The 26717-nt window shown below is 44.9% G+C and overlaps 1 protein-coding gene and 1 long non-coding RNA gene across 13 annotated transcripts in view; one reads left to right on the top strand and one right to left on the bottom strand.

Annotated features, from left to right (window-relative positions):
• SAFB (scaffold attachment factor B) overlaps window positions 1–26717 on the bottom strand; it is a 72018-nt gene that overhangs the window by 29146 nt on the left and 16155 nt on the right. For 8 of the 12 annotated variants that reach the window (XM_075998161.1, XM_075998164.1, XM_075998162.1 and 5 more), the window contains 7 exons: window positions 26271–26425; window positions 26014–26102; window positions 23760–23866; window positions 19959–20222; window positions 18660–18797; window positions 18376–18418; window positions 5714–5798 (listed from right to left, as the gene is read on the bottom strand). In XM_075998161.1, coding sequence (XP_075854276.1) covers window positions 5714–5798; window positions 18376–18418; window positions 18660–18797; window positions 19959–20222; window positions 23760–23866; window positions 26014–26102; window positions 26271–26425 — 881 coding nt within the window. Of the gene's footprint in view, window positions 1–5713; window positions 5799–8964; window positions 9299–18375; window positions 18419–18659; window positions 18798–19958; window positions 20223–23759; window positions 23867–26013; window positions 26103–26270; window positions 26426–26717 lie in introns of those variants that run through there. The other 4 variants (XM_075998168.1, XM_075998166.1, XM_075998167.1 and 1 more) reach the window with 1 other exon arrangement.
• LOC105869643 (uncharacterized) lies at window positions 9455–26682 on the top strand. The gene is made up of 3 exons (XR_001153231.3): window positions 9455–9782; window positions 22627–22744; window positions 26401–26682. It is a non-coding gene; the product is annotated as an uncharacterized LOC105869643 (long non-coding RNA).

Here is a 26717-nt window from a genome sequence, read left to right on the forward strand (position 1 = left end):
TTCAGACTCTGCTCTCTGTTGACTGGATTATCTATTTTCCTTATTGATTTGCAGGAATATTTAAACGCTTTCTGGATATTAATCTTTTCCTTATCCATAATACTCTTTCTCAGTTTCTTGTGTATCTACAGGGACCTAAAACTTTTTTGCAGCCTAATTTATTTTTCTTTATAGTTTCGCACCTTTCGTTTCACTTAAAGTCTTCCTGTCAACTACGTTACAAAGTACCATATTAGCTGGAATTTCTACTTGGCATGGGAAGACATAATAGAGCTTTTCTCTACCATCAGCCAGCCAATTGTTCCAACATGATTTACTAAAAAATGCTTAGTGCTACCTGTAAAATGAACAAATCCTCAAAGTTTCTGCTCTGTTTGCAACATTCTATTATCAAAATTAGAGGAAATTCCTGTTTCCCTCCTTAACATTTTAGTTATTCTCCTGCATTTTCTTTTTAGATTACCTTTAGAACACATTATGGTGTTTCTCTTTAGGGTAATTTGCAGGGGAAATCGACAATTTTCTGATAAGAAGTCATCACATCTAGGAAAACTTTCTAAAATTAGTCATGTCACAGGTCTTGAATATTTCCTGTTAGAGGTATTTACTACTTAAGAATATTGCATGTACTTTAACGTCCCCTTGCCAATATTTTAATTTGCTGATGATACAACTGCCACCTCAAATATCCAGGAGACTCAAGCAATAAACTATAACTAGCTAGCAAGTTCAGCAAATGGACAATTTATATCAGCCAGGACTTTATTTTGTTGGTTGTCTTTGGCTTGGTTCTGATTGCTTTAGTAACACTTAATTTCATGAGGCACACTCAGCCCAGCAGACTTCACAAACTCAGCACTGGCTTAGGAGCTGACATTCCAGTAGCAAAGAGTATATGTAAGTGCCCATATCTTGGTCTTTAACATCTCTCTCTTCAAAAGGGGACCAGAGATGTGGCAGAAATGACTGAGTACAGGGATGGGGCAGGAAAAGTACAAGATAATACTGAAGTACCCTCCTGTTCCAGAAAGTATGAGGACTCAAAGAATGAAGAGGACAGGCAGAACCGATACAGGGGCCAGCCTGACAGGGCCCCCATTGGGGAAATTTGCCTATCATTATAAATAATAATCATAAAGGCTAACTGGCGATGGGTGGCGGCTCACACCCATAATCCTAGCACTCTTGGAGGCCGAGGTGGGAGGATCATTTGAGGTTAGGAGTTCTAGAGTAGCTATAGCAAGAGCAAGACCCCATCTCTACTAAAAACAGAAACATTAGCCAGGCATTGAGGTGTGTCCCTGTAGTACCAGTTACTCAGAGGCTGAAGCTGGAGGATGATCACCTGAGCCCAGGAGTTTAAGATTGCAGTGAGCTATGATAACAGAAGTGCACTCCAGCCTGGGTAGCAAGCGAGACCTTGCATATAAAAAAGAAAAAGAGGCCGGGCGCTGTGGCTCACGCCTGTAATCCTAGCTCTTGGGAGGCCGAGGCGGGCGGATTGCTCAACGTCAGGAGTTCGAAACCAGCCTGAGCAAGAGTGAGACCCCGTCTCTACTATAAATCGAAAGAAATTAATTGGCCAACTGATATATATATAAAAAATTAGCCGGGCATGGTGGCGCATGCCTGTAGTCCCAGCTACCCGGGAGGCTGAGGCAGAAGGATCACTCGAGCCCAGGAGTTTGAGGTTGCTGTGAGCTAGGCTGACGCCACGGCACTCACTCTAGCCTGGGCAACAAAGTGAGACTCTGTCTCAAAAAAAAAAAAAAAAAAGAGAGAAAAGAAAAGAAAAAGAAAAAAACAGGCTTACATTCTACCTGTTGGAATGAATGAAGAATCTAAGTTTACACTGATAAACGGAGAAGGGCAAGCTATTCCTTATAGTAGTACACCAAGAAATAAACAGAAAGAATGACGAAATTAGAAAAATCACTAGTTGACAACCACCATCATAAGCTAGTGGACAGAAGTTAGTGGTTCCTGAAACTAGTGGAGAATGAATAGGATTATTTCCACACTCTCAAATTATCGTCCCCACAGATACAATTACAGAGGAGAAGACAGTAACCTTCCAGTAGACACATCTGGCCAACACCACTTTAAGTCAGTGAATATGGCCGGTGGGGCTCAAATTGACAGCAGGTGCCTCTGCACAGGATACGCTGAAAACACAACACTTCTGGTGGTATTTCTGACAAGATTTTAACTTGATCCTAATCATAGTGGGGAAAAACACTAAATAATTCAAATTGAAAAACAGACTACAAAATAACTGTTCTGCACTCTTCAGAAATGGCAAAATCAAAAAACCAAAGATAACCTTAGCAACTTTTCCAGATTAAAGAAAACTAAAGAGAAAGGATAGCTGAATATAACGCATGACCCAGGACTTTTTTTTCCTTTTAATCTGTAAAGAACATTGCTGGAACAAACTACTAAATCAGAATAAAGCCTAAAATTAGATGACAGTACTGCAGCAATGCTAATTTCTTGATTGTGATAATAATGGTCACGTAATGATCTTGCTCTCAGGCAATATTGCAGTGTGTACAAAAAAGCGACACGAGTCTTGCAACCTTTTATCAAACAGTTCAGGAAAAAGAAAAACCCACAAACTAAAGGAGAAAATTATAAAGTAAATGCAGTAAAATACTAACATTTGGGGAATCTGGGTAAAGGAAATAGGGGATTTCCCTGTACTATTTATCCTTTCAACTTTCCTTAAATAGGAAAACGTAAAAAACAAAAACAAAAATACAAAAATCCCAATAGGGCAGGATTAGGTAATACTTAAAAAGCAAACATGCCAACTTTGCATCTCCAGTTACAAAAGATTTTAACATGCCATAAAACATCCTATTAATTTGTACTTAATGCCACTACAGAGACACTTACTTTGCCGATAATTATTTTAACAGATTCTGCTAAACCACTACTGTTATAAACTTATTTTGGAGATATGGTGAAATTAGTTGAATTTTGCCTTCTAGTTTTAAATTTTAAGCCATTTGGGTTTCACTCATTAAAGAAGTCACTCAATTTCCAGTTAAAATCTTGATAAAATCTACTGATAATGTAGCTGAAAATAATTCAGTAAAACTTATAAACCAGGCCATGAACTATCAAAACGTACTGTAATGTTCCAGAATAAAACTAATTACATCACACCATAAAAACCAACCAAAGAAAAACAGACACAAAAAAGTTTCTATGGCATGACTATTTTACATGAAGTTCTAGAACAGACAAAACCAATCTTCAATGAAAGTAATCAAAACAGTGATTCTTCTTGCTGAGGTGGGTGGGTGACTATGAAGGGGCAGTGGCAATCTTTACGATGACAGAAATCTTTCATATTTCCATCTCTACCTACTTTATACCATATGCAAACATAAACTCTAAATGAAGTAAATATCCAAATATAGCAGTAAAACCATAAACATTACTGTCAGCTTATATTTTCTTATAATTTTACATCAAAAGAATGCTTTTTAAAACAACATAAAATCTAGAGACCATGTAAAATAGGTTGGCTGCACCCACACATATGAAAGATTAAACCTATAATGACCAAAACACCATTAACAATTCAAATGACAGATTGGAAAAAATAATTGCAACATTTTATATACAGAGACCCCTTATAACTCAATATGACAACCAAGGAGAAAAATGGGCAAAGGACAGGACAAGGCAAGTTAGAAAATACAAATGGCCAATTATAAGTTGTGTAATCTGTGAAATGAAAACAAAAATTTTACCTATAGAAAAATGCACATGAATAGGAAGAAAACTTTACTTCTCTACAACAGTCAACAGATGAAAACATAAACATTGGATACTAAATAAGTTTAAAGAAACAGGCACTCTCACCCACTGCCGGTAGGGATATTCATCAGTACAGCCTGTTAGGAGAGCTATTCGTTAACAGCTATTTCAAAATAAACCACCACATCCCGTGGGCTGGCTGCAGTGGCTCAGGCCCACCAACTTAGCACTTTGCCAGGCTGAGTTGGGAGGATTGCTTGAGGACAGAATTTTGAGACCTACAACACCCCAGCTCTCTAAAAAAAAAAAAAAAAAATTAGCTGGGTGTGATGGCATGCACCTGTAGTCCTAGCTACTGGGGAGAATGAGACGGGGGTGACTTGAGCCTAGGAGCTGGAGGTTAGAGTGAGCTACAATGACATCACTGCACTGTCGCCTAGGTCACAGAGTGAGACTGTCTCCCCAATACTAAAAAAGGTATAAAATCACCCTCAGGTTTTGTGTGTAAGGAGCACATGAAACATAAATGAATTCCATCTTTAGATATGGGTCCCATCCCCTAGATAACTCATTACATATATTAAAAAACCTAGAAAACCGATTCAGGAGACAAACATTCAGACCCTAGGAAAAAAAAAAAAAAAGCAAAAATATAATTTAATTATATAATTTTAAAATTTTTAAAAAAGAAGAAGAAAAAAAAAAAACCCTAGAAAACCTGAAAAAATCTGAAATCTTCTGGTCCCAAGCATTTTAGATGAGGGATACTCAACCTGTACGAAGAAAACATTCAGAATGACCCAAATGCACAGCTGTGGCTGATTCTTCCTTAAAATAGTAGATGCATGTTACTCAGTTAAACTACTAAGGGGGAAAGATAGACAAGCAAGACACAGGCCCTGCCTTGACAATTTGGTCATGACAGAAGGCGGGACAACATAAATATCAAATCAAGGCATAAGGACCTAGGAGCTGGGAATGCAGAGGAGTTAAGGACAGCTGAGGTGCTATGGATGGAATGACACGAAGTAGGCCTTGAATGCAGACAGATGGGGAAGAAGGGTAGAAGGAACAAATAAGCCAAGACACAGAGGTCAAAGGGGCTGTATCATGTTTTTTTTTTTTTTTGAGACAGAGTCTCGCTTTGCTGTCCAGGCTAGAGTGAGTGCCGTGGCGTCAGCCTAGCTCACAGCAACCTCAAACTCCTGGGCTCGAGCGATCCTTCTGCCTCAGCCTCCCGAGTAGCTGGGACTACAGGCATGCGCCACCATGCCCGGCTAATTTTTTTTTATATATATATATATATATATATATCAGTTGGTCAATTAATTTCTTTCTATTTATAGTAGAGACGAGGTCTTGCTCTTGCTCAGGCTGGTTTTGAACTCCTGATCTTGAGCAATCCGCCCGCCTCGGCCTCCCAGAGAGCTAGGATTACAGGCTTGAGCCACCACGCCCGGCCTGTATCATGTTTTTGGTGCCTGACTAAAACACAGGGCATGGGTGTGGGAAATAAGAAAGACAGATCTGGGTAAGATGGGGACAGTCATTAATGTCACATGGAATTCAACTTTTACGCTGTAGGCAGTTTTTAAATGAAACGGTGTATAAGTGACAATTCTGTCTTGGCCAGGTGGTATTTAATAGGGAAGTCATTTTTTGCAAGTCAGACAGTCCTCAATACTCTCTCCCTAAATAAGTTTAACAAGGACTACTGAACAATCTACAGAGTAAATGAACAAAAGGGGCAAATATTCCTTCTATCCTCTGCTGGACCAAGCTAACAAAACAGTAGAGCGATTGTCAAGGAAATGCAAAGCTTCTTTGAAGGCTCTTGATTCACAGGTTGGTGCCCAAGCCCAAACAGCCGAATAAGTGAGGAACATTAGTGAAGAAGTAGTTTTCAAGAAAGCTTTTAAAATGCTTATAAAATGGACCATACCTTTGCTGGATCTCTTTGATGTTTTCTTGTTTCCTTCAGAGGTAATTTCAATTTCATCAGGATTACCACCTTCATCTTCAATTGCCTAAAAAGAAGGCACATGTAAAGTTGACTCAAGTCAGCACACAGCCCGACGTTCATAGAACCTTCAGGTGAGAAGGGACATGCATCTTTTAGAGCATATAGCTGCTCCTGATCTGGAAATGCCTTCCCCCACTGGGCATCTAGCCCACCATTTCATCTGTTCTCTTGCTCTATACTCCAGGCAGACTGCCTCCACCAGTTCTTAGCTGTGTGGTCTTAGGCAGGATGATGTAATTGCTGAGTCTGTTTTTTCCTCCAGAACAGGGGGCTAATAATATTAATAGGACTCACCCTGGAAGGCTGTTGTTAGGACTCTATCATGCACATAAAGAAAGCACTTGACAAATATTGGGGCTTAAGTGGTCCATCCTATTCCTGGCACCAAAAGAACTCCAAAAGAAAAAGGCACTCTCCAATTTTGTATGACTTTACCCAGCACAGCGCTGTGTAAGCCTCCAGTAACGCTCTCTTTGCCATGTCAGCACTCAGTACTGTCTGCATAGACGCTACCAACACTGGCTGGGTTCCTACTGTGATAACTGTGGGACCAGACATGACATACTTGCCTCAGCCAACTGCCATCGCATACATCCACAACTGACTCCAAAGACCTCACTTTCAATTACTATGTGACCCTGCCTCACAGGACTCTGAATAATGATTTCTTGGCAAGCCTTGCCTCCCACAGAAAGAATTTGTCATTCTCTGGTAACAGTTCCCACAGTCAGCACAGTGCCTGCCACCAAGCAGGCGGCTCTGCAAATCAGTACTGAACATGTCACTGATGATCACTTCCCTAAAACCTGGGCATTAAGTTTACTTCTACTGATAACTTGCACTTTGTTTCTATTAGTACACTGTAATAACAAAATAATTATTCAACTCACCATTGGTTTTGGACCATTGCTTTAAATCCATTTCAAATACTGTGTTACTTTTTGTAGAGCTTCCAAAGTTTCAAAGTTTCCCAGCTTGGGAAGTGTGAATTTAGAACAGGGCCTGGGAGTTACACACCTAAACGATACTAGCAGCAAAGAAAATCTCCCCTCCTCCTGGAAGCCAGTGGAGGAATTGGAGTTTGTCCTGGGATAAAGGAAAAGCACAACCACAAAGACCCTCACCCTCTTCCTGTGGACAGACAATTCTAAAACATCACCAGAAGAGAAGAAACGACACAATCAGATGGAAAGTGTCCCAATTTCACTATTTGCTTTTTTGCCCTTCCTGGAAATATGAACTAAGAGACACCAACTACACTGAGAGATGTGGGAGAGGAAAATCAGAGTTATAGAGCTACTTGGACATGTGGGTTGCAGGCCCTTGTGTTTTGGAATCACACTGTTAAGAAACCAAAGAGGGAGAAGGAAGAGGAATGGATTTGTGTTGTCGGAGAGATGACAGTGACTGAAAATTCCTGAAGTCACACACCAGTATCAACCATCAGCCTAACATAAGGGTCTATACCATCAAAGTAGCTCTGCATGTCTACGAGTTGTTTTGGGGGCAGCAAGAACAGGAGAGGATAGAGCCCCTCAAATTGGTTTGGTTGATGAGGACCCCTGGCGGCTAAGAACAGGGACCACACCTGCCAAGTCAGAATCCCACTCTGCATTTCCTCCAGGTAAATGTCTGCATCCAGCAACCTCCTGCCAGTCTTAAGTAAAGAGAGCCAGAATCCATAGTGAAATAAACACAAACTTGACTTTTAAAAAGGTCCTAGTGACTCTGAGCAAGTTGACCACCCATGTTTGAGCCTGACAATAAACAATGTGTCCTCCTTCCTCTTAATAGGTATTAACAAGAAAGGCCCCATGGGCGATTCTTTGAGAGCCAGGAGGATGCAGTGAGTCACCAGCCCCACCCTCGGTGGCCAGTATGAGAGATTACAATGAAGAGGTCTCCAGAGAGGGGTACCTAGAAGGGAGAAATGCAGAGATAGAAATCTACAAAAATAAGCAAACTATCAGGGAACCAGAAGGCGGCTAACGTTTACTTGACTCAGCACTTTTCAACAGATCTGTCAAAATCCCTTGGGGTTTGGGTTAGAGCCCCTCATCTGCAAAAGATGAATCCTGGTTGCACAGAGAGGTAAAGTGAATCGTCATAGCAACGATTCGCTGAGTGCCAGGCTGCATGCCAAGCCTGTTCCATGCAACCTTATTAAATCCAGAAAACAAAACACCAGTGCTTGCTTCTTTTCACATAGAAACAAACAGATTTAGAAGGTGTTAAAAGTCTTCCGTGCCGTCGTAGATCAGGCCACCGAGACCTGGCAGAATCCTGCGTCCAGACCAACTGACCCCGGGAGCCCACTCTCTGCCTCTTGGGGAATGAGGTCCTGAAAACGATTTTCAAAAGTTCTCCCTGAGTCTAACCGCATTTTATTTTACTTAAAATATTCTTAATAATTTTATTAAAAAATAAATTCAATATTTCCAATCTTCTGTATATTATTCTAATTTCAGTGTATGGCCGCCAAAAGGACCAACTAACTGTATTTCACATTTGTGATGGGTACTGTGCACAACCCTCTCCTTTCCTGACATGTTACTTCAAAGAGACTAGATCCAGAAAACCGTAAAAAGACTCGTTCTTAAGATCTTCCTTCCCTTGGGTATTTTCTTTACCTGTTTACTTTGCAAATTAACCCTCCACCGCAGGCCCATGGGCCCCCACCCCCATCCCACACAAGGTGCGCGGGAGCATCTTCCCAAAGGAAACCCAGCTCAGGCTCAGGAATCAGACAGCCGGATTCAAATCCCGACGCCGCCTGCCCCGCCGTGTGACCTTGGCCGAATCCCTTCACCTTACCTGGGAAGGGAGGATTTCGGGGTCCCTGGCCTACGTATGGAGACTGGTATGAGACGAGAGGAGAACCCCCGCTCGGGGGCCCCTGTCATCTGTCACCGGCGGCCCAGGACCGCAACGGCTTCTCCCGCCGCGTCCCGTTTTTCCGTTCTTCTCCTCGCCCCAGGGGTTGAACCCGCGCCCGGCCAGGCCAGGCTCGGAGCTGCCGCCGGGGCCTGGGAGCAGCCGGGAGGCGCAAGCGAGCCAGGCCCGGGCAGGCCGCGACCGGCCCGGGGGCGGACCCGGGCCAGGGGACCGGAGTCGCGGCCGCCGGGACCCCTCACCCGCGCTTTACCCCGACCACGGGACCCCGGCTCCACCTTTTTCAGCCGCTCCATCAACACGCTCTTGTTGCCGCTCGAGTCCAGATTCCGTTTCCTCAGCTCCGCTCGGAGGTCGATCACCCGCAGGTCGCTGAGGCGCCGCGTCCCGGTCTCCGACGAGGCGGAGCTCAGAGCCGCTGTGCCCGCCGCGCCCGAATCTCCTGGGCCTGACAGAGTCTCCGCCATTCCAGGGCCCCTGGCTCCGCCGCCCACTTCACACACTACCGGCCCGGGTCTAGCTCGGCTCCTAGCACAAAATGGCGCCGCCTGCGAGGGAACCGCTCCAGCTGCCCCGGCGCGCCTCGCTCTTGCGCAAGCGCACCGGGCGCGGTCGGACTCGCTAGGCTGCATTGGCACATGCGCAATAACAAGCCTGGGAGGGCTGTGCGCAGGCGCCTTAAGCCGTGACAGCCTCCCGCCGCGGTATTTGCCTGCTGCAGTTACTGCGCCTGCGCGTGGTGGCCGGGACGTGCTGTTAAACGTCTCGCGAGCGCGCCTGCCGCTTTGGACGGCGGAGGGGCAGGCGCGCATGCGCGGCCTCAAAGCTGGGCGAGAGGAAGCCAGTACTTTCTTTTAAGCTGGCGCCATTTTGTGCTCAGGACCTCTACAGCCGCCGCCGCAGCCGACGGCGGAGATGGGCAGGCAAGGAAGGCGAAGGCTGTGGCAGCGCGAGCGACTCGGGCCCTGGCTCGGCCACTCTGGGCTCAGGCGCTTCGAGCACCGGGACGCGGCGGCTCAGCGACCTGTGGGCGGAGCCGAAGCAGCGGAACCTGGACACTGGCGACAACAAAAGGGTCCAGATGGAGCAGCTCAAGGTGGGACGGGCTGAGGTTGGGGTTGGCGCAGGAGGCCCGGGGTCGTTCCAGCGCAGGCCTGTCACCGCGGTTTCAGGCTCTCGGTCGCTCCAGGCCCGGCCCCCTACGGGCTGCCCAGGACCCGAGCTGTCGGTCAGCAGAGGGACTGGGCTGTGTGACCTTCGATAGTCACTGTCCCTTTCTGTGCTTCGCTTCTTTCTTTCCTTTCAGCCATTCTCTTCAGTGAGTGCCCTTAAAAGTCTTTTTGGCTACCATGGTGGCTGTTGGACCATGTTCCAGATTTGGTTTCGTGACGTTGGGCAAGTGTCTTTCCCTATCTGTTGTCCAGTTTCCTCCTCCGGAGAACGGGTGCTGGAAGAGCCACTGAGAATTTGCAGTAAAGGGGGAACGGTCCTTGCTGCCCCGGGGCCTTCGCACTTACTGTGTTGGCCACTGGGACTGCTGGGCCCCCATGTCTTTCCCTTGGCTGGTGCCTTGGCATTTTAGAACTGAGACATCGCCTCCCAAAAGTGGTGCTCCACGTCCTTTTTCCTGTCTGTGGCACCATCGTGTGTTTACACTCCGTTGTGCAGTACTTGACACAAACTTGTGTCCGTTGGGATTGTCTTCTCTCCTCCACTGGAGCAAGCTTTGTGAGGGTAGACATCTTGTAACCGGTTGTATTAGCAAGGAAATGTTTAATGTTTTTAGTCCCTCCATATTTCAGATGAGTTTACATTGTTGACATTATGGCTTCTGCTGGGAGCTATAAGTGGCCTTGATAGCCATATTTATCCCAGCCCTGCTATCTTAGCCACTAGTCTCAATTAGGCAGAAAATAGAGAACTCTAGCAAAATTTGCTGACCACAACTTTGTAAGTTTCTGTTGTACTGATTCATTCTGAGCTTCTTTCCTGGGAATGGCGGAACCTGCTAGACAGCTTTACACCACGTGCTTGTCCAGAGAAGAGAAGGTAACTGATAGTCCACCCCAGAGGCACAATGATGCTCACAGCTGTCATGCATTATTCATTTTGCCTGCAGAAAAACTCCCTGACCTTTTTGGTCTGGGAGGTGGATTTGAGGCAGTTGGTACGGCTCCCTCTCCATCTTGACAGGTCCATGGATATAAATCCTTTCTTCCTGAACTCTGCTGGCTCTCTCAGTAATTGGCTTTCTGTGCCGTGGGCAACATTGAACCTCCCCCCCCCCCTTTAGGTTTGTTAATGTTGCATATCTCCAGTCCTGTGTCACACAGGTGGCACTGGAAGACCTGTTGAGTGGAACTACCAATCTCTCCATACCCAGGCTGCTGCTTCCTTCCCAGATGTCGCTCGCGCTTTGCCTCCCCAGCAGTCTGTTATTATTGGCAGTGTCAAGATGAGTGCTTGTTTTGCAACTGCACATGGACCCCAATTCACAAGCACTGGCTAATGGTCTCCCTTTCTTTTCTTTGGGATTTGGGCCAATAGGGGACCTCACTGTGCTGGGTTCATCCTATATCCCTTTTCAGGCTTGCAGCACAAATGAACCAGAGTTCATGTTTCCAAGAATGCCTTTACCTATGTGTACTGGGAAGTTGTTACTTGCAAAGAGTGTGCCATGCTTCATCTTGATAACATTGTAAAAATTCATTTCTTCCTAACAGGTGGTTAAGGAGGAAGGGCAAGATCCTGAGGAAAGGGGCATCGTGTTACAAGCCACAGGGAGAAAGACAATAAAGAGATGTGCCAAATCAGTGGCCCCAATCCTTTTTGGGCCCAGGGACTGGTTTCACCGAAGACAATTTCCCCACAGATGGGGGTGAGGTGGGAAGCTGTGTGGTTGTGGGATGATTCAAAGTTACATTTATTCTGCACTTTATTATTATTACATTGTAGCATATAATGAAATGATTGTACAACTCATCATAATGTGGAATCGGAGGAAGCCCTGAGCTTGTTTTCCTGCAACTAGACAGTCTTTCTTGGGGCCTGCTCATTGCAGACGATTTTGGTTGCTGTCGCTGCAGAAAACACTGCTTCACAACACACAGGATCAGAAATGAAAGCAGGCTTTGTAGTGTTTCTGGGTAGCTATTGAACTTCTCTCAAACATACTTTTAAGGCCACCATCATTTGTGATCTCAAGCAGTTGATCCTCTTCTAGCAAAAACAAAAGTCCATTCACCTGGCTTATTCACAAATGGGCGACGGTTCCATTCCTTCCCAGTTCGGGGGTCTTTTGGGGTTGAGAAGTAATGCTCAAACTCCTTTGAAGGTGATATAGTTGATCATGTAGCACCTTGGAGAATGAACACCATGGCTCAGACTCTTAAAATCTCTACTAATTCATGTCAAAAATGCACATGGTCAATTCATTGCCTCCATAATTCCAGTGTGGCTTTGAATATAGCCAGTTTATTTGCCGACTTGAACATAGTTGTCTTTCTACTCTGAAGTGACGTGTTGACTTTGTTGAGCATGTTCAAAGTGTCATATAAGTAAGTGTTCCAAACCATTCTGTGTCATTGAAATGTGCTGCCACTCTTGACTTTTTCTAAAAAAATTCTCTGGGTGGCTCTCATAACTCAAAAGCCCTGGCCTTTAGAAAGCCATCTCACTTCTGTGTCACGGTGTGTGTACTCTGCCACCCTTCTCAACACAGATCTGTCCGAACAGACCTAGTGCATGTACTTTAATGTTAATAATTTTAATCACATCCAAGAAAAGGATGTTTACTTAAATGGACATATTTTGGTTAGCCCACAGTTCTCTAAGGATGACACTATGTGAAGACTCACATTCAGAAGTGACCTCCCCGACCTGAGTACTGCAACCAGTAAGCCATGTAGTCATGCGTGTCACTTTGTCCATATGTATACAGACACAAATTGAGCAATTCAGTTTTCCTCATATGTGATCATTCAGAGTTGAATACTTCTCCAACTGTTGTATTGTCTGGTAACAAAAGTGGACATGCCACCACACACATTCTCCTGAAAAATATGTGGCACAAAAATGATTATTGTTGCCTTTTTATCAAAACCAGTACACTAGTCAACCTGGATTGCATGCCATGGTGACTCATTAATCCTAACAATTGTGCCTCCACTACTTCATCAATGATGGTATTACCTGAAAGAGGAACCTCGTGTCACCTTTTGAACTGCAGGCGCTCTTAACATTTCATAGCAACTGTTCTTACCACCAGGCAGGATCAACTCTTCACCAGTAGTAAGGGCTTCTCATTCTCAGCTTTAACAAAGTGGTTAGCCACTCTCAGTGCACATGCATTTGATGAAGTGGTGGCCTTCAATAATTCCTTCTCTTCTTACTGTTCACGTTTTTTTTCTTTTGAAAACCTCCAAAGGCTTGTCTTTGAGTGCTTGGTCCCTATGTGTCTTGAAGCTTTCATGGCTTTGTTGGATAGCCTATGGTCATTTATTACACAAAGCAGACTCAGAGAATGTCACTCGAATGTTGCAATAAACCCATACTTTAAGCAGGACTCTTGGTATTTTCTTTTAAGTGGAGCTTTCGCTTTCCTGTCAATCTTAAAGAGTCAGTCTTCTGCTATCTCATCATTAGGCCTTTTCCTCTTTTCAAAGAAGCTTTCCAACGATGTTTGTTTTTATTCATTTTTTTTGCTAGCGTTAGCTTGTGGGCTTACCAATCCTTTGGCCGAGACAAGTGTGGGGTGTGGGAAAGAGGCACTGAGGGAAGTGGTAAATAAAATATTGGGTGAGCCACGTGCAAACTAAAGTGTCATATTCTAACTTAAAGCCTGCCACCAGATATACCTGTACAGTTGAGTACATCAACTGACTTCCAACTGTAGAGCCTGCCATGAGATGCAGCTCCACTGTCACTTGCCACTCAGTGATAGAGTTTTCATTTGAGTCTAATCTATGTGCAGTGAAATCTCTCTGCTAAATGCTAATCTGTATTTCCAGCCACTCCCCAGTGTAGGCATCACCTCCACGCCACCTCAGGTCACCAGGTGTTAGATTCTCATAAGGAGAGCAATCTAGATCCCTCACATGCCCAGTTTACAGTAGGCTTCTCGCTCCCATGACAGCCTAACACCACTGCTCATCTCACAGTAAGCGAAGCTCAGGCGGTGATGCAATGATGGGCAGTGGCTGTAAATACAAAAAGTATCCTCCCCTACTGCTCAACCATGGCTGTGTAGCCTGCTTCCAAACATGCCACAGACCAGTACTGGTTCCAGGGCCGGGGACTGGGGACCACAGTGCTACAGCAACCCACTTCTACTTTTTTCTGCTTGGGACAAGAGCGTCTAGAGAACTTAGAGAAACAGTGTTTATAGCACTCTTCGACCCCACTAGGCCAGGAGGGGAACAGCTCTGCCCCTCATTGTCTCCCCTCTAAGAATTAGACTTGTTGTTCACCACCTAACAAGTAGCAGAATCAAAGGTGTGGCTAGGAATAGAGATGCACTTATGCCAAATGAAATGCAAATATACTAAAAACATTTCACCTTTTTTCATCATGACTAAAAAAGAATTAGAGGAAGAGACACTCTGAAAGCTGCCCCCAACTGGCCTGAGAAACTAAATGCACCTGCTTGGCTTCCTTCCCGGTTCAAAAATGTCCTAACCCTAGGAAAATGACACCAACGCAATATGGAATACAACACAGCTTCTCTAGGATCGAAAATAGACTGTTGGAGTATATGCATTCAATCAATTTTTTACCAGGATTTTTTCTGAATACAGGGTAATACTCTATTCAGAAACCAGTGGCATTTGCATAAATCCATAACTCCCTGCTACCTAAAACACCCAGGTAAAAGCAATCCTCCTGCCTCAGCCTCCCGAGTAGCTAAGACTACAGGCATGCCCAACCATGCCCAGCTAATTCTCTTTTTTTTGTAGAGAAAAAGTTTTGCTATCTTGCTATGTTACTCAAGCCGGTCTCGAAAATTGGGCCTGAAGTGATGCGTCTGCTGCTGCCTGCCAAAGTGCAAGGTTTCCACCATTGCCAACGGCCCCCAGTATGTTTTTTGAAATTAAGATAAAATTTATAAACCACTAAATTCACTGAGGAAAGTATACAATTCAGGGCTTTTTAGCATATTCACCATGCTGTGCAATAACGAGCACTATTTCCACATTTTCATCACCTGAGAAGGAAACCCTGTGCCCATTACCGGTAACCCATTTTTCCGTCATTATAGATTTGCCTGTTCCGGACATTTCATGTAGATGGAATGATATACTATGTGGCCTTTTCTGTCAGCTACCACTGTGTATTCAAGGTTCATCTCTGTTCCAATGTGTTTATACCAGCTATTATTGGAAGTGTGTCATTCCATAAAAGTTTAAAACCATAAACGTGCTAATTGGTATCATCCTCCTTGTTAGATTTAGTAGTTATCAGTCCAATGCAATTTCAGACTTGTGAAATGGGCCTGTTTCTGAAAGACACCATATAGAAATTCTCACAACTGTACAGACTCCTTTCATCTCAAGAAGTGGTAATTCAGACAATGGAGAATATCTGCTTTGAAACTAAAAAGAAATGACAGCAGTTTTCATAATTTCCTTTTTTTAAACAGTTTTTCTTAGGAATACTTTGCCATAAATACATCTGTCTGAAACTTGTGCTTGTGTTTTTCAAGCTTAGATTTCTAGTTAGGTTACATATGGGATTTAAGTTAAAACTTCATTTAGCAATATTGACATGTTTTTGCTCTTCCTGTAGCAGTCTGTATTTCAGCTGGAAAACTGTCCCAGCAGATACACTATGTGACCCTTCTGAGGCTTGCTTTACACTTTGTAAGTGTAAAGACTATGAACAGCATAGTCTTTCCTTTAGGCTCAGTTTATCCCATTATTAGGCTGATGCCCTGAGTACAGTGTCTGACACTTTGTGAATGATAAGCTTCTCCACTATGGCTACTGACAAAAACAACTTGTTTGCAATCAGTCCTGAGTGAATCCCTGGCATTATTCCCTCTGCCCCTCATGGGTATTTCGCTCTCAGGCCCTTGTTTCATCACAGCTGCATGAAGCAGGAAAAACCCTGTGCACATCTCTCAAGCTCTCTGATTGATCTCTGCCTTGGTCTCAGAATCTCAGCTGTGTCCCCTTGGGTCATGGATACTGCCTGTCTCAGTTACTTCTCCTGGCCTGTGCCTGCCAACTCAGGTCAGTGAGCAGGGGTGGTGACACAGCTCTCAAAGGCAGTGTGACGTCCAGTGTATGAAAACCATTCTTGCCTACGTTTCATCCGGTCTTTTAGTTGTCTGAAGCACAGAGGCAATGCTTGGGTTTCTGCCTTGGCCGGAAGTGAAGTCCCCTCCCTGTGAGAACGTGCTTGACAGTCCTCATCTGTCCAGAGCTGTTCTCAACCCAAGCCAGCACAGGCAGGTGCACTTCTCAGTGGGCAGCCCTTCGCCTAGCCTTGGCTTCAGTGGAAGTGGAGAAAATGATCCACGTGGGAGGACTTTTCATTATCATGAGTCGTCAGTGAGGTTAACAGTCTTTTAACTTTGACTGTTTGTTCCTGCACTGTGATGACTGATCTTGCATCAAAAGCAAATGTGTTTTGATAGGTCAGCAGTAATTACAACCTATTCAAAAACGGACTATGGAAATCTGACAATTTGCGAAAAAGGAACAAACAGTGGAAATGATTCTGCTTATCAGTAACTTCCTAAGAATTGTAGTAAGTTGTGTGGTTATTTGTGAGAGAGAGTGAGCATGTCTTTTTCACGAAGGTTGTCTTGGCTAAAGTGGTAACCAATGCCTGCAGTCCTGGGGCTCAGTGTGCTACAGGTTTGTCACCATGTCCACATCTAATGAGTCTACCAAGTACACCAGCCATCTGCACAGAACGGAGCTACATGGAAGAATGATCTCCCTAGAGAAGGTGAGGCACTGTTGCCTGTTGTAGCTCCAAATGAAGTACACGAGGGAGGAGACCTGATCAACCAATCAATTATATGTTTCATATTTTAGGCCAGAGATGAGCCTACTGGGAAAAACATACATGACAAAAAAGAGTGCAAAGTGAAGAAGGAAAAATTATCCAGGGCTAGCAGATATCACTGTGTGGAGATGAAGATCCATGCAAGGCAGTGCTATAAAACTTCTTTTGCAAACAAAAGAAGACCTTCATAATTGGGATTATTGAAATACCATTTCTCTAAATGATTTTCAAGGCATATTCATTTTTTAAAACAATTACAGCTGATGGCTTTAAATAGCTTCTTTTAATTTTGCAGAAGGAAAGCTATGCAGAAGTAGACTGAATAGCATTTTGACACAAAGTAGGGGCCTACTTCTTTAACTATTTAGCCATTTCCATCCCTCCCCCATATCTTAACAATGAAACAACAGTTTTCTGTTCAACAAAGCCACATAATGCAAAACCTAGATTTCTGTGGTAGCTCTCTCTCCACTAAGATGTCACCATGTGCCATTTGGGGCATCACCAATGTCTTATTTATCACTGGGTATGTGAACAAAAGACCAGCAGTATGTGATAACCTCTTGAAAAGCAGCTGGTGCGGGTCAAGAGCCCTAGAAAGCAGCTGCACACACGTCATGCTTACATGCACACCACCTCAAAGTAAACCCTACACTAGTCTACCCAAGACGAATGACTTCCCTGATTTCACAGCTGGACAAACAGTCGTGGTAGGAAGTGGTGACAACAAGTTAGAACCCCAGCTCTGATTCTGGAGCCTGGGTCCTAACAATTGAGCCACGCTTCTCCATCAAAGAAAGCCCAGAAGACTAGTCTAGTTTTGCTGCATGGCACGTAACATTTGCTTCCAGGAGCAGGGAGAAAGGAATCCCGTGAGACGCATGAAATTGCTCCTGAGGCAGAAGAGCATGCCCAAGACAGAGGGCAGGAACCTGGGTACCCCCAGCCACATCACGTCAATGAAGGAGGACAACGAGATTGAAAAGTGAAGCTTCTGCTAGAGTTGAGGAAAAGCTAACGGGGACGAGGCATCAACTCTGCCACCACAACGGCCTCTCCACAGCCTTCCCTCCTGTCCCCACGTTTTCCAGTAAACCCACTAAAGTCTGAGACACTTTCTGGGAAATCCTCAATCTACATGTAAGAGACAGAAGACGAGGATGAAACTGAGCTTATTCTTCTCATGTGCGAATCCTGCAATGAGAACGAGTGTGGCCAGAGACTGCGTTGTTTCCAAGGCTAAGTGGGGCCCTGGGCCGCCCAAGTGAAGCGGGGCCGTCTTGCCTCACACACAAACAGGGAAGGCCCTGGGGAGCAGACACACCGACCACGACGCAGAAGCACGTGAGTGGCCGCATGCTCACCAGGTACCTTCCCACGAGCCAGGGGAGCCCCACCCCGAGGCCTGCCAGCACCGCGCAGTGTGCTCAGTGAGCACGTTTCACAGAAACTCAGTCAGGCTCTATCTAGGCCAAAAGAGGCTTCAGAGGAGCTCTCTGGATTCACAGCCAAGACCAAGCAGAAATATCCCATTTTCATCCCAAACACAGAAGGTGCTCTGCTTTTCCTTTGCCTCACTTTTCCTCTCACTGCAGTGGGAGGGAGGAGGTGTGCAGAGGGCAAGGGAAGCAACGCTATGGGAAAAGCTGTGGATACAACTGTAGCTTCCGACTTACCTGTCCTTCTCTTTCTCCCATCATTGACCTTGAACCTTCTCTCCTGAAAAAGGTAATTTAAAGCAAACCATAAGGAGAGGAAGAGGCTTGTGAACAGAGTGGCCAATCAGACCCCCAAAATGAAAAGCAACGTTTCCCAAACCGAAGGCAGGTGATGCAGAGCCTGACTCAGTGCCAACCGCATGCACCGATGGCTCAGAGCCCAGAAAGCCACTCCTTATTCTCAGTCAGAGAATGAACCAGCAGAAAGAAAACCTGCACCAAGTGGGCAGGCCCCAACTGACCTGTCCACCGAGTGGTCGGGGTAGCGGCCCCGGTCCCTGTGGTCGAAGTCATGGAAGCGATCCTGGCGGTTGAAGTCAGAGTGGTAGCGCTCATCCAGGGCGGCCCGCTTGGCCTCTGGCCAATAGGCATCATCTCGCCTATGAGGGGCACGGGCAGGAGATAAAGCCATTTTCCCTCCAACCGTATGTGTGAGCTTTGTGCGAGCTGGTGAAGTAGCCCCTAATTGTCCCTGCCCCCAGCACTTCACAGACAGGGAATTAATTAATTTCACCAAAGTGTTCCCTGCTACATGAGCCTAGAGATCTGATTTGACCCCAATGACTGAATGACGGTTTCCGTTTTATCCAGCACCCCCTGCCCCGCCTATACCCAACAGGACAGTGAGAAGTGGGCAGTGGCAGCCTTCGGACAGGCTCGGGGAATCCACACAGCCACCAGCTCTCAGGAAACCAGTGCAAGCCTCTACCCCGAGGAGCTCTTTACAGCACACCTGCCATACCTCCCACAAGAATGCTGTTTCATTGCCCCACAAAGGTGGCACTGACAGAAGTATTTAAAACATCCTGTATCTGCACACAGGTGACCATCATGCAGTCTCACCCTCAGTGTTCTATAAAGGACATAAATAGTCCCAGAACAGCTTAGGTGGTCCTTTACAGAAGTCAAATTATATGTTTTATCAGTTCTCCTTTAAATCATGCAGCAGAAAAAAATAAATAGCACAATTTGTCCCTAATAGTGATGCATGGAGAAAGCGTGATACGATCAAGGCTGTAATAATGCACCCAATATCCGACAGCAACGTTTGAGTTTAGGTTCTCGTACGATTGGTGTGTAGCATTTTTCTATGCATTCCTCTCATCGGTTCTTTGGGGATGTGCAATTTATCTTATTACTAGAATTAACACAAACAAATTACAATGGATTAAAAGCCCGGACAGGAGCTAGAAGATGCTGCCAGCCTCCAGTACTTGTTGTGGGCTGCTCCCAGTGCCAATTACTAGAATTGGCAGAAACAAATTACCATGGATTAAAAAGGATGGACAGGTTCCAGAAGGAGATGCCCCCAGCACATTTCTGGGCTACTGATGTGTGAGGACTAGAACCCGAAGATTTAATCAGCACCACGGCATCCAGCCATCTCTAATCCCTGCTGGAGTATAGGAGAAGGCCCATTTCCCTACCTGTGCTTCCTTTTAAAGACAGATCTCATGCTACTGTGACTCTAGGGTCTGTGTAACATATGATTGTGACCCCCACGGGCCACCTAAGGGCAACTGGATAGGGTGTCAGCTTACCAGCCGTCCAGGTCGTAGGGCCTGCGCCCCGTGGGCCGCCGCTCCTCACGCCCACGGTGGATGCGCTCCTGCTCTCGTTTGCGCTCTTGTTCCAGGTGCATGCGCTCCCGCTCCAGCCGCTCCCGCTCCATGCGCTCCCGCTCCAGCCGCCGCCGCTGGTAGGCCAGCCTCGCTCGGGCAAACTCCAGCTGCTCCCGCTCTTCCCGCTCCTCTTCCTCCCACTGCGCCTGCGTGACCTCTTCGTGCTCACTGTCCTCCCACACTCTGTGGAAGAACAGCAGGACTGCAGGAGGGTCCGGCAGGCATCCACCACCCAGGGTCTACTTGCACAACCTACAGAACCACATGCAGCAGCAAGCAGGAGGATCCTTGGAGCTAGGGGCTGCTGTGAATTAGCAGGAAGAGACCAGGAGTGCCACCGGGTTGTATTTCTACTGTGGTCCCTGAGTAGCCAGACAACAAAGAGCTAAGGCGGGATGTATATGTGTGCCCCTGCCCATGAATAGCTATTATGTGAACTGGGCCTCAGTTCTGGGACATTTCCTAGACTTTGCAATCTCATTTCAGGACAGGACAGTTATGATTAAGAAACAAATTATCCTTCTCACAGTGAGCGTCTCTGAATTAGAACCTTTGCTCTCTAAACCACAAGCTTAGTCATTGTGAAATGGGGCTGGACACTAGAATCCAAATCTTGTTGATCTCTATAAATCCTGAGACCTGAAGCTTGGCAGGTCCCTCCAACCCCTGACCCAGGGAAAGGACACTACCAGGTATATAATTTTCACAGTGTCACTGATGACATTTTTGTGCCTTTCCTTGCAGATTTTGTAGATGCAACACAGACAGGCTTCAAACTGTCTGCTTTTAATCCTTTGTCTATGTATTTATAGATATGGTCTACCCTCTGCATCCATTGATCTAATCAGCCAAGGATGAAAATATTTGGGGGTGAAAAACCCAAAAGCAACAATACAATGAACATAACACAATAAAAAGAATAGAAAACAACAAGAAACACACAAAAAACCCAACTAGATGCTGGGATTGGTACTTCACACGTGTAATCCTCACACTCTTAAGAGGCCGAGGTAGGAGAATCACTTGACCACAGGAGTTTCAGACCAGTCTGAGTAACAGAGAGACCCTGTGTCTACTAAAAATAGGAAAATTAGCTGGGAATCATAGTGCCTCATAGTGTCACAGCTACTAGTGAGGTTGAGAAAAGAGGATCCCTTGAGCTCAGGAGTTTCAGGTTCCAGTGAGCAACCAGGATGTCACTGTCCTCTACCCAGGATGACAGAGATTGACTCTGTCTCAGAAAAAGAAAACAAAACAAAGCAAACAAAAACTACTATAGAATAACAACCACGGACACAGCAATTTCCTTGTATTCGGTATAAGTAGTCCAGAGACAATTTAAAGTCCTCAGGAGGATGTGCGTAGGTTCTATGCAGACCCCACGCTCTTTAGTATCAGGGACATGAACCTCCACAGCTTTGGTTCAGGAATCCCAGAACCAATTCCCCTGGGATACCGAAGGACAACTGTATACTTGTACCAGAAGAAATGGATAATCGTGCCCTGTTTTGTGTCTGTGTTCTGGACACAAATGCCTGTCAATTCTTTGGTTCACTCCACATGTCTTGGTCGCTCCCACATCTGCCTCCGAGGCTCTCCGGCCCCTTCACGAGGAGCCCACAGCGTGAAGAACGCGGGGTTTATGGAACCAGCATGAGGGGATGTCTCTGTTGTTCCCAAAAGCTACAGCTTCATAAAACGGACACCCAGGCAACACTTTCTTGAGCACAGGTTCCGCCAGGCCACACATGGATAAGAGAATTGCTGGGACCAGAACCCTGGGCCTTTCACGCAGCTCTGGGGTGTCCCTGGGCCCATTTACAGTCTCCTAACAGAAACGCCCACCTCCCAGCACCTCCACGCATATGTTTGATCAAAACACTGAGGGATGAGAACATGGCCCCTCCACCGTTTTGATTTCCCTGATCCCTAGTGAGACTCGACAGCTTTTCATCTGTTTCAAGGTCATTTGTACTGCCCTTCTTGTGAAGTGTCCACATAGTTCTGTGAACTTTTCTTTGGGGCAGTTCTTTCTCTGTTTTTTTTGAGACAGAGCCTCGCTTTGTTGCCCAGGCTGGAGTGAGTGCCGTGGCGTCAGCCTAGCTCACAGCAACCTCAAACTCCTGGGCTCAAGTGATCCTCCTGCCTCAGCCTCCCGAGTAGCTGGGACTACAGGCATGCGCCACCATGCTCGGCTGATTTTTTCTATATATATATTAGTTGGCCAATTAATTTCTATTTATAGTAGAGATGGGGTCTCACTCTTGCTCAGGCTGGTCTCGAACTCCTGACCTTGAGCAATCCGCCCGCCTTGGCCTCCCAGAGTTCTAGGATTACAGGCGTGAGGCACTGTGCCCCACCTGGGGCAGTTTTTTCTTATTGATTTATTATGTTTATTTCAAATCACTTTTACTTCCATCAGCTTCATGTCTTTGACTTTGGCCTATGGTTTGTCATGGCAGAAAAGTTTAATTTTGTCTTTGTCAATTTCTCTTCATGACTCTTAAGGCCTTCACAACCCCAAATTCGTAAATATATTTACTTTCACACTAGATGACTAACGGGATGGTTTTTACTTAACATTCAGTCACCAGGCCACACCATGTAGTCAATGATGTGAGTGAGGCAAGGATACGGAGGAGGAGGAGATACGGAGATAACGGAGGATCTGAAGGTACAGCCCCAGGACCTGCAGGCCTGTGTGGGTGAGTCCCGTCCTTTCTTCAGTGGTGGGAAATGTCACTGTCTCCATGTTAAAGTCCCCATATGCGTTAACGCTGGTCTGTGCTACTGTCAGTTTCCAGTTTCTCCACTAAAGATGCACGTGCCTTTGTCTGCTGTTTCTCTTTTAGGGAAAGAGTTCCCTAGGGAGAATTACAAAACTGCTCCCCTGCCCCACTCCTATTTCACTGTGTTTTTTTCCGAAATTAATAGTACTTCAAAAAATTTTGTTAACCTAGAAGCACAGATTCAAGTAGCCCTGAGTATACATAAACCCACTGGTCCTCATTTTTAAAACTCTAATTTAAAATTTGATTCTTGATAGGAAAGATAGATTAACAGTAACACAGAATGACCCAATAACATTTGTTTTTAGTTCTTAAAAATTATGACAATATTTTTCTTCATTCATTTAAAGATGGAGACTTCTCAGTGCCCTCTTTGGCTCTATCTCACTATTTTTTTTTTCAGTACGATGCTGAATAGAATGTTTCTTTCTTTCTTTCTTTTTTTTTTAAGTCAAGCATGAAAGTGAGGTTTATTGAGGAGAGAAAGATAGGATTATAGGGAAGAGCAAGTTACGCAATTGCAGAGCATGGTACATATACCACAGAAGACAACTGGACATATTGTTGCAGCAAAGTGAGAGCCAAAGGAACAGCACAAAAAACCTATCTGTTTCTTTTTCCCTTTTCAAAGCTTCTAAAGCAGATTTAGTATTTTTTGCTAAATAGCACTCCTGTAGCAGAAAAGCACTGAATCTCCCTAAGTCACCTTCCATAATCTTTCAGAAGTGATGAGTGTATTTGCATAAAATCATTTGGAAAGAGCCACAGGATAAAAGTCAAAACACAGCAAGCCCATGAACTGACAGCCAAAGGAAAAAAAAACCTTCGCAGCAGTATTCCATCCCCAGGGAACTGTCAACATGTCCTCCCAGGACACTGTCACGACAACAGCATAGGGAAACAACCCAACCATTTCTGGATATAGACTCACCTAGGGGACTCTGAGTCTCTCGACTTTTGTACTTCTTTAATCTTATCAAAGGACACAACGGACAGCTTCTCCTTGCTATTTGATTTACAATCCTGGCTTGTGAAAACCTAATCAACCAAAAAAAATTAAAAAGTTAAAGTTGGCTAGGCATGGGGGCCCACACCTGTAATCCCAGCACTTTTGAGAGGCCAGGGCTGGAGGACTGCTTGAGTCCAGGAATATCAGACCAGCTAGCGTAATACCAGGACCTTATCTCTACAAAAATTAAGAAAAATTAACTGGGTGTGTTAAGACATACCTATAGTCCAAGTTTCTCAGGAAGCTGAGGCCAGAGGTTTGTTTAAGCATTAAAATTTTAGGTTTCAGTGAGCTATGATGATACCATTGTACACGACAGTGGGCAATGTGGATATGCCAAACAATGATTAACTTTTAATGAAACTATACACATGATGAAGTATTCTCTCTGAAAAAACTTTATGCTTTTAAGAGGCCAATGTCACAGGGTTAAAATGAAGAAAAAAAAAAAAGAATAAAGAAACTTTATGCTTTGTTTGCTATAACTGACAGAATTTAAGCAACATTTAATATAGAAATATCATTTATCAAGTATATTCAATAGGGTAAAAATGGAAACGAGCACTGTCCCAAACTTTTCATGACATTAAAAAAAATTTTAGGCCGGGCGCGGTGGCTCACGCCTGTAATCCTAGCACTCTGGGAGGCCGAGGTGGGCAGATTGCTCGAGTTTGGGAGTTTGAAAACATCCTGAGCGAGACCCCGTCTCTACTAAAAATAGAAAGAAATTAATTGACCAACTAAAAAATATATATATACAAAAAATTAGCCGGGCATGGTGGCGCATGCCTGTAGTCCCAGCTACTTGGGAGGCTGAGGCAGGAGGATCGCTTGAGCCCAGGAGTTTGAGGTTCCTGTGAGCTAGGCTGAAGCCACGGTATTCACTCTAGCCAGGGCAACAAAAGTGAGACTCTGTCTCAAAAAAAAAAAAAAAAAATTTTTATACTCCATCATTTGCATTCAAAATAAGCTCATCTTTTTCTTTCACAAGTATACATGCACTGAGTTCCGAAAAACAGCACTTCGGGTATGCTTGACACTTTCTAGGTTTATGCAAAGTACATTTAAAAGAGAGCTACCAATACTAGTACATTTATAGAGGACCTACCCATTTTACCTGAATACCACATTCATTTTTCTATTTTCTGTTCATGTTTAAGAAAATAAGAGTAAAAGGCTACAACATGTTAACAAATTGACACAAAGTAGCACAGACTAGATGGAAGCTTCCATAACTGAAAGGCTAGCTTCCACGTGAATAACATCAACGAGAGTAAATGTCTTTTGCTCTGTGCAGCTCAGGGTTGACATGGCAGGCCCAAGGCTGGCAACTGGAACTTGGACGCTCTGAGTGTCACTACTCGACAGGTAACTGGTAAAGGTGGCTCAGCGTGCCTAGTCTGTGCAATTAGTTCATGGTGAACATGTCCTTCCTTCTAGGAATGGGAAATTTTAGTACCTGATGGGCAGAGGATGCCTGTTAGCAGCCTCCAATAAAAACCTTGGATGCCAATGCTCTAATGGGCTTCCCTGTAGAGAAACAGCCCATCTTAGCCGCAAATACAACTATATGCTAAGTGCAATGGTCATCCTAGTGAACTGCTAAATGTGGGTGTACTCTTGGGGACCCGTCACCCACATCTGTCAAACCTGTAAGACTGTCACAAGTCGAACTTACGAACATCAACAGCTGCCCATGACCCTAATGGCAGGCAGAGTCAGGTGCTAAGTAGCTAACACAGACATGCTGGGTTCCAGCGTTCTGTGCAGCAGCGTGCAGAGAGAAGCGTATGGGGCTGGACCCAGGGAGACCAGGCTTACAGGCAGGCTGCAAAGGCCGGCGGGGCCAGGTTTACGAATACACGATAGGGGGCTCCTGAAACTTTCAGGGCAGACAATGAAAATGGACCACTACATGCTGATTCAGGGAAAAAAGTCAAGTGTTCTCATATTTCAGTTTAAAAGTTAGCCTAGAAAAATAAAAACCAACAATCATCAGAGGAAAATTAAGTCTAAAGGAAAGCTTTAACATTTTCTCCATTTAAAAAGTGTTAGATTTATGGGATTTTGAAAAGGTAGAAAGCTTTACTTAAATTAAGCTCAAGAACTCAGTGAGATTCACACAGAAATATATATCATAAGAGCTAAATATCCTACATAGAAAATTAACACTCACTCTCTCTTTGGATCCCGATGTTTTCACACTAATAACAGGCACCCCTTTAGATTTATCCATGACTACAGTCCTCTCAGTTCCTCGACTCCCTATAGGAAAAAAAAGAGTAAAGGGAAGGGAAGATAAAATAAATAAATACTCAATGGAGAAACTATGAAAAATGAACCTAGCTGCCTCCTAGTCATAGCAAATTAACAACCCACACTGGCTAAGGACAGAAAACAGGAAGAAACCTCCCGTACGGCTCTCTTGCCTACCTGATCTTGTGGTTCGCAATCGCTCTGAGGGACCAGGTTTCTGGTCATCTTGGTCCTTATTCTTTTCTCCATTTCCATCTTCACCCCTTTTAGCATCATCTTTTCTGTCCGTTTTATCGTCCCTTTTAAGGTTCGCAGATCTACAAACAGCAGCCCTGGAAACACAGCAGTGTGTTAGAGCAAGTACTCAGGGAAACAGACCAGCCCTGACTGGACTCCCGCAATGAGCATCAACTGATTGGAGAGAGGAAACCTTTACCTACTGTCAGTGAAGGGCTGCTGACCAAATTGAAAATAAGAATGGGGAAATAAGAATGGGTCCTGTTGGGGAGTCAACCTCTGATACGGTACCCAGACTTCCACAGCTACAGAAATCTTGAAGGATGTCAAATAAAGAACGGGGTCTTCTTCAGCCGTCCCATCCCTTTCATTTCAGTAGAGGAGTAC

The sequence above is a fragment of the Microcebus murinus genome, chromosome 27, assembly GCF_040939455.1.
Source record: "Microcebus murinus isolate Inina chromosome 27, M.murinus_Inina_mat1.0, whole genome shotgun sequence".
NCBI classification, from domain to species: Eukaryota; Metazoa; Chordata; class Mammalia; order Primates; family Cheirogaleidae; genus Microcebus; species Microcebus murinus.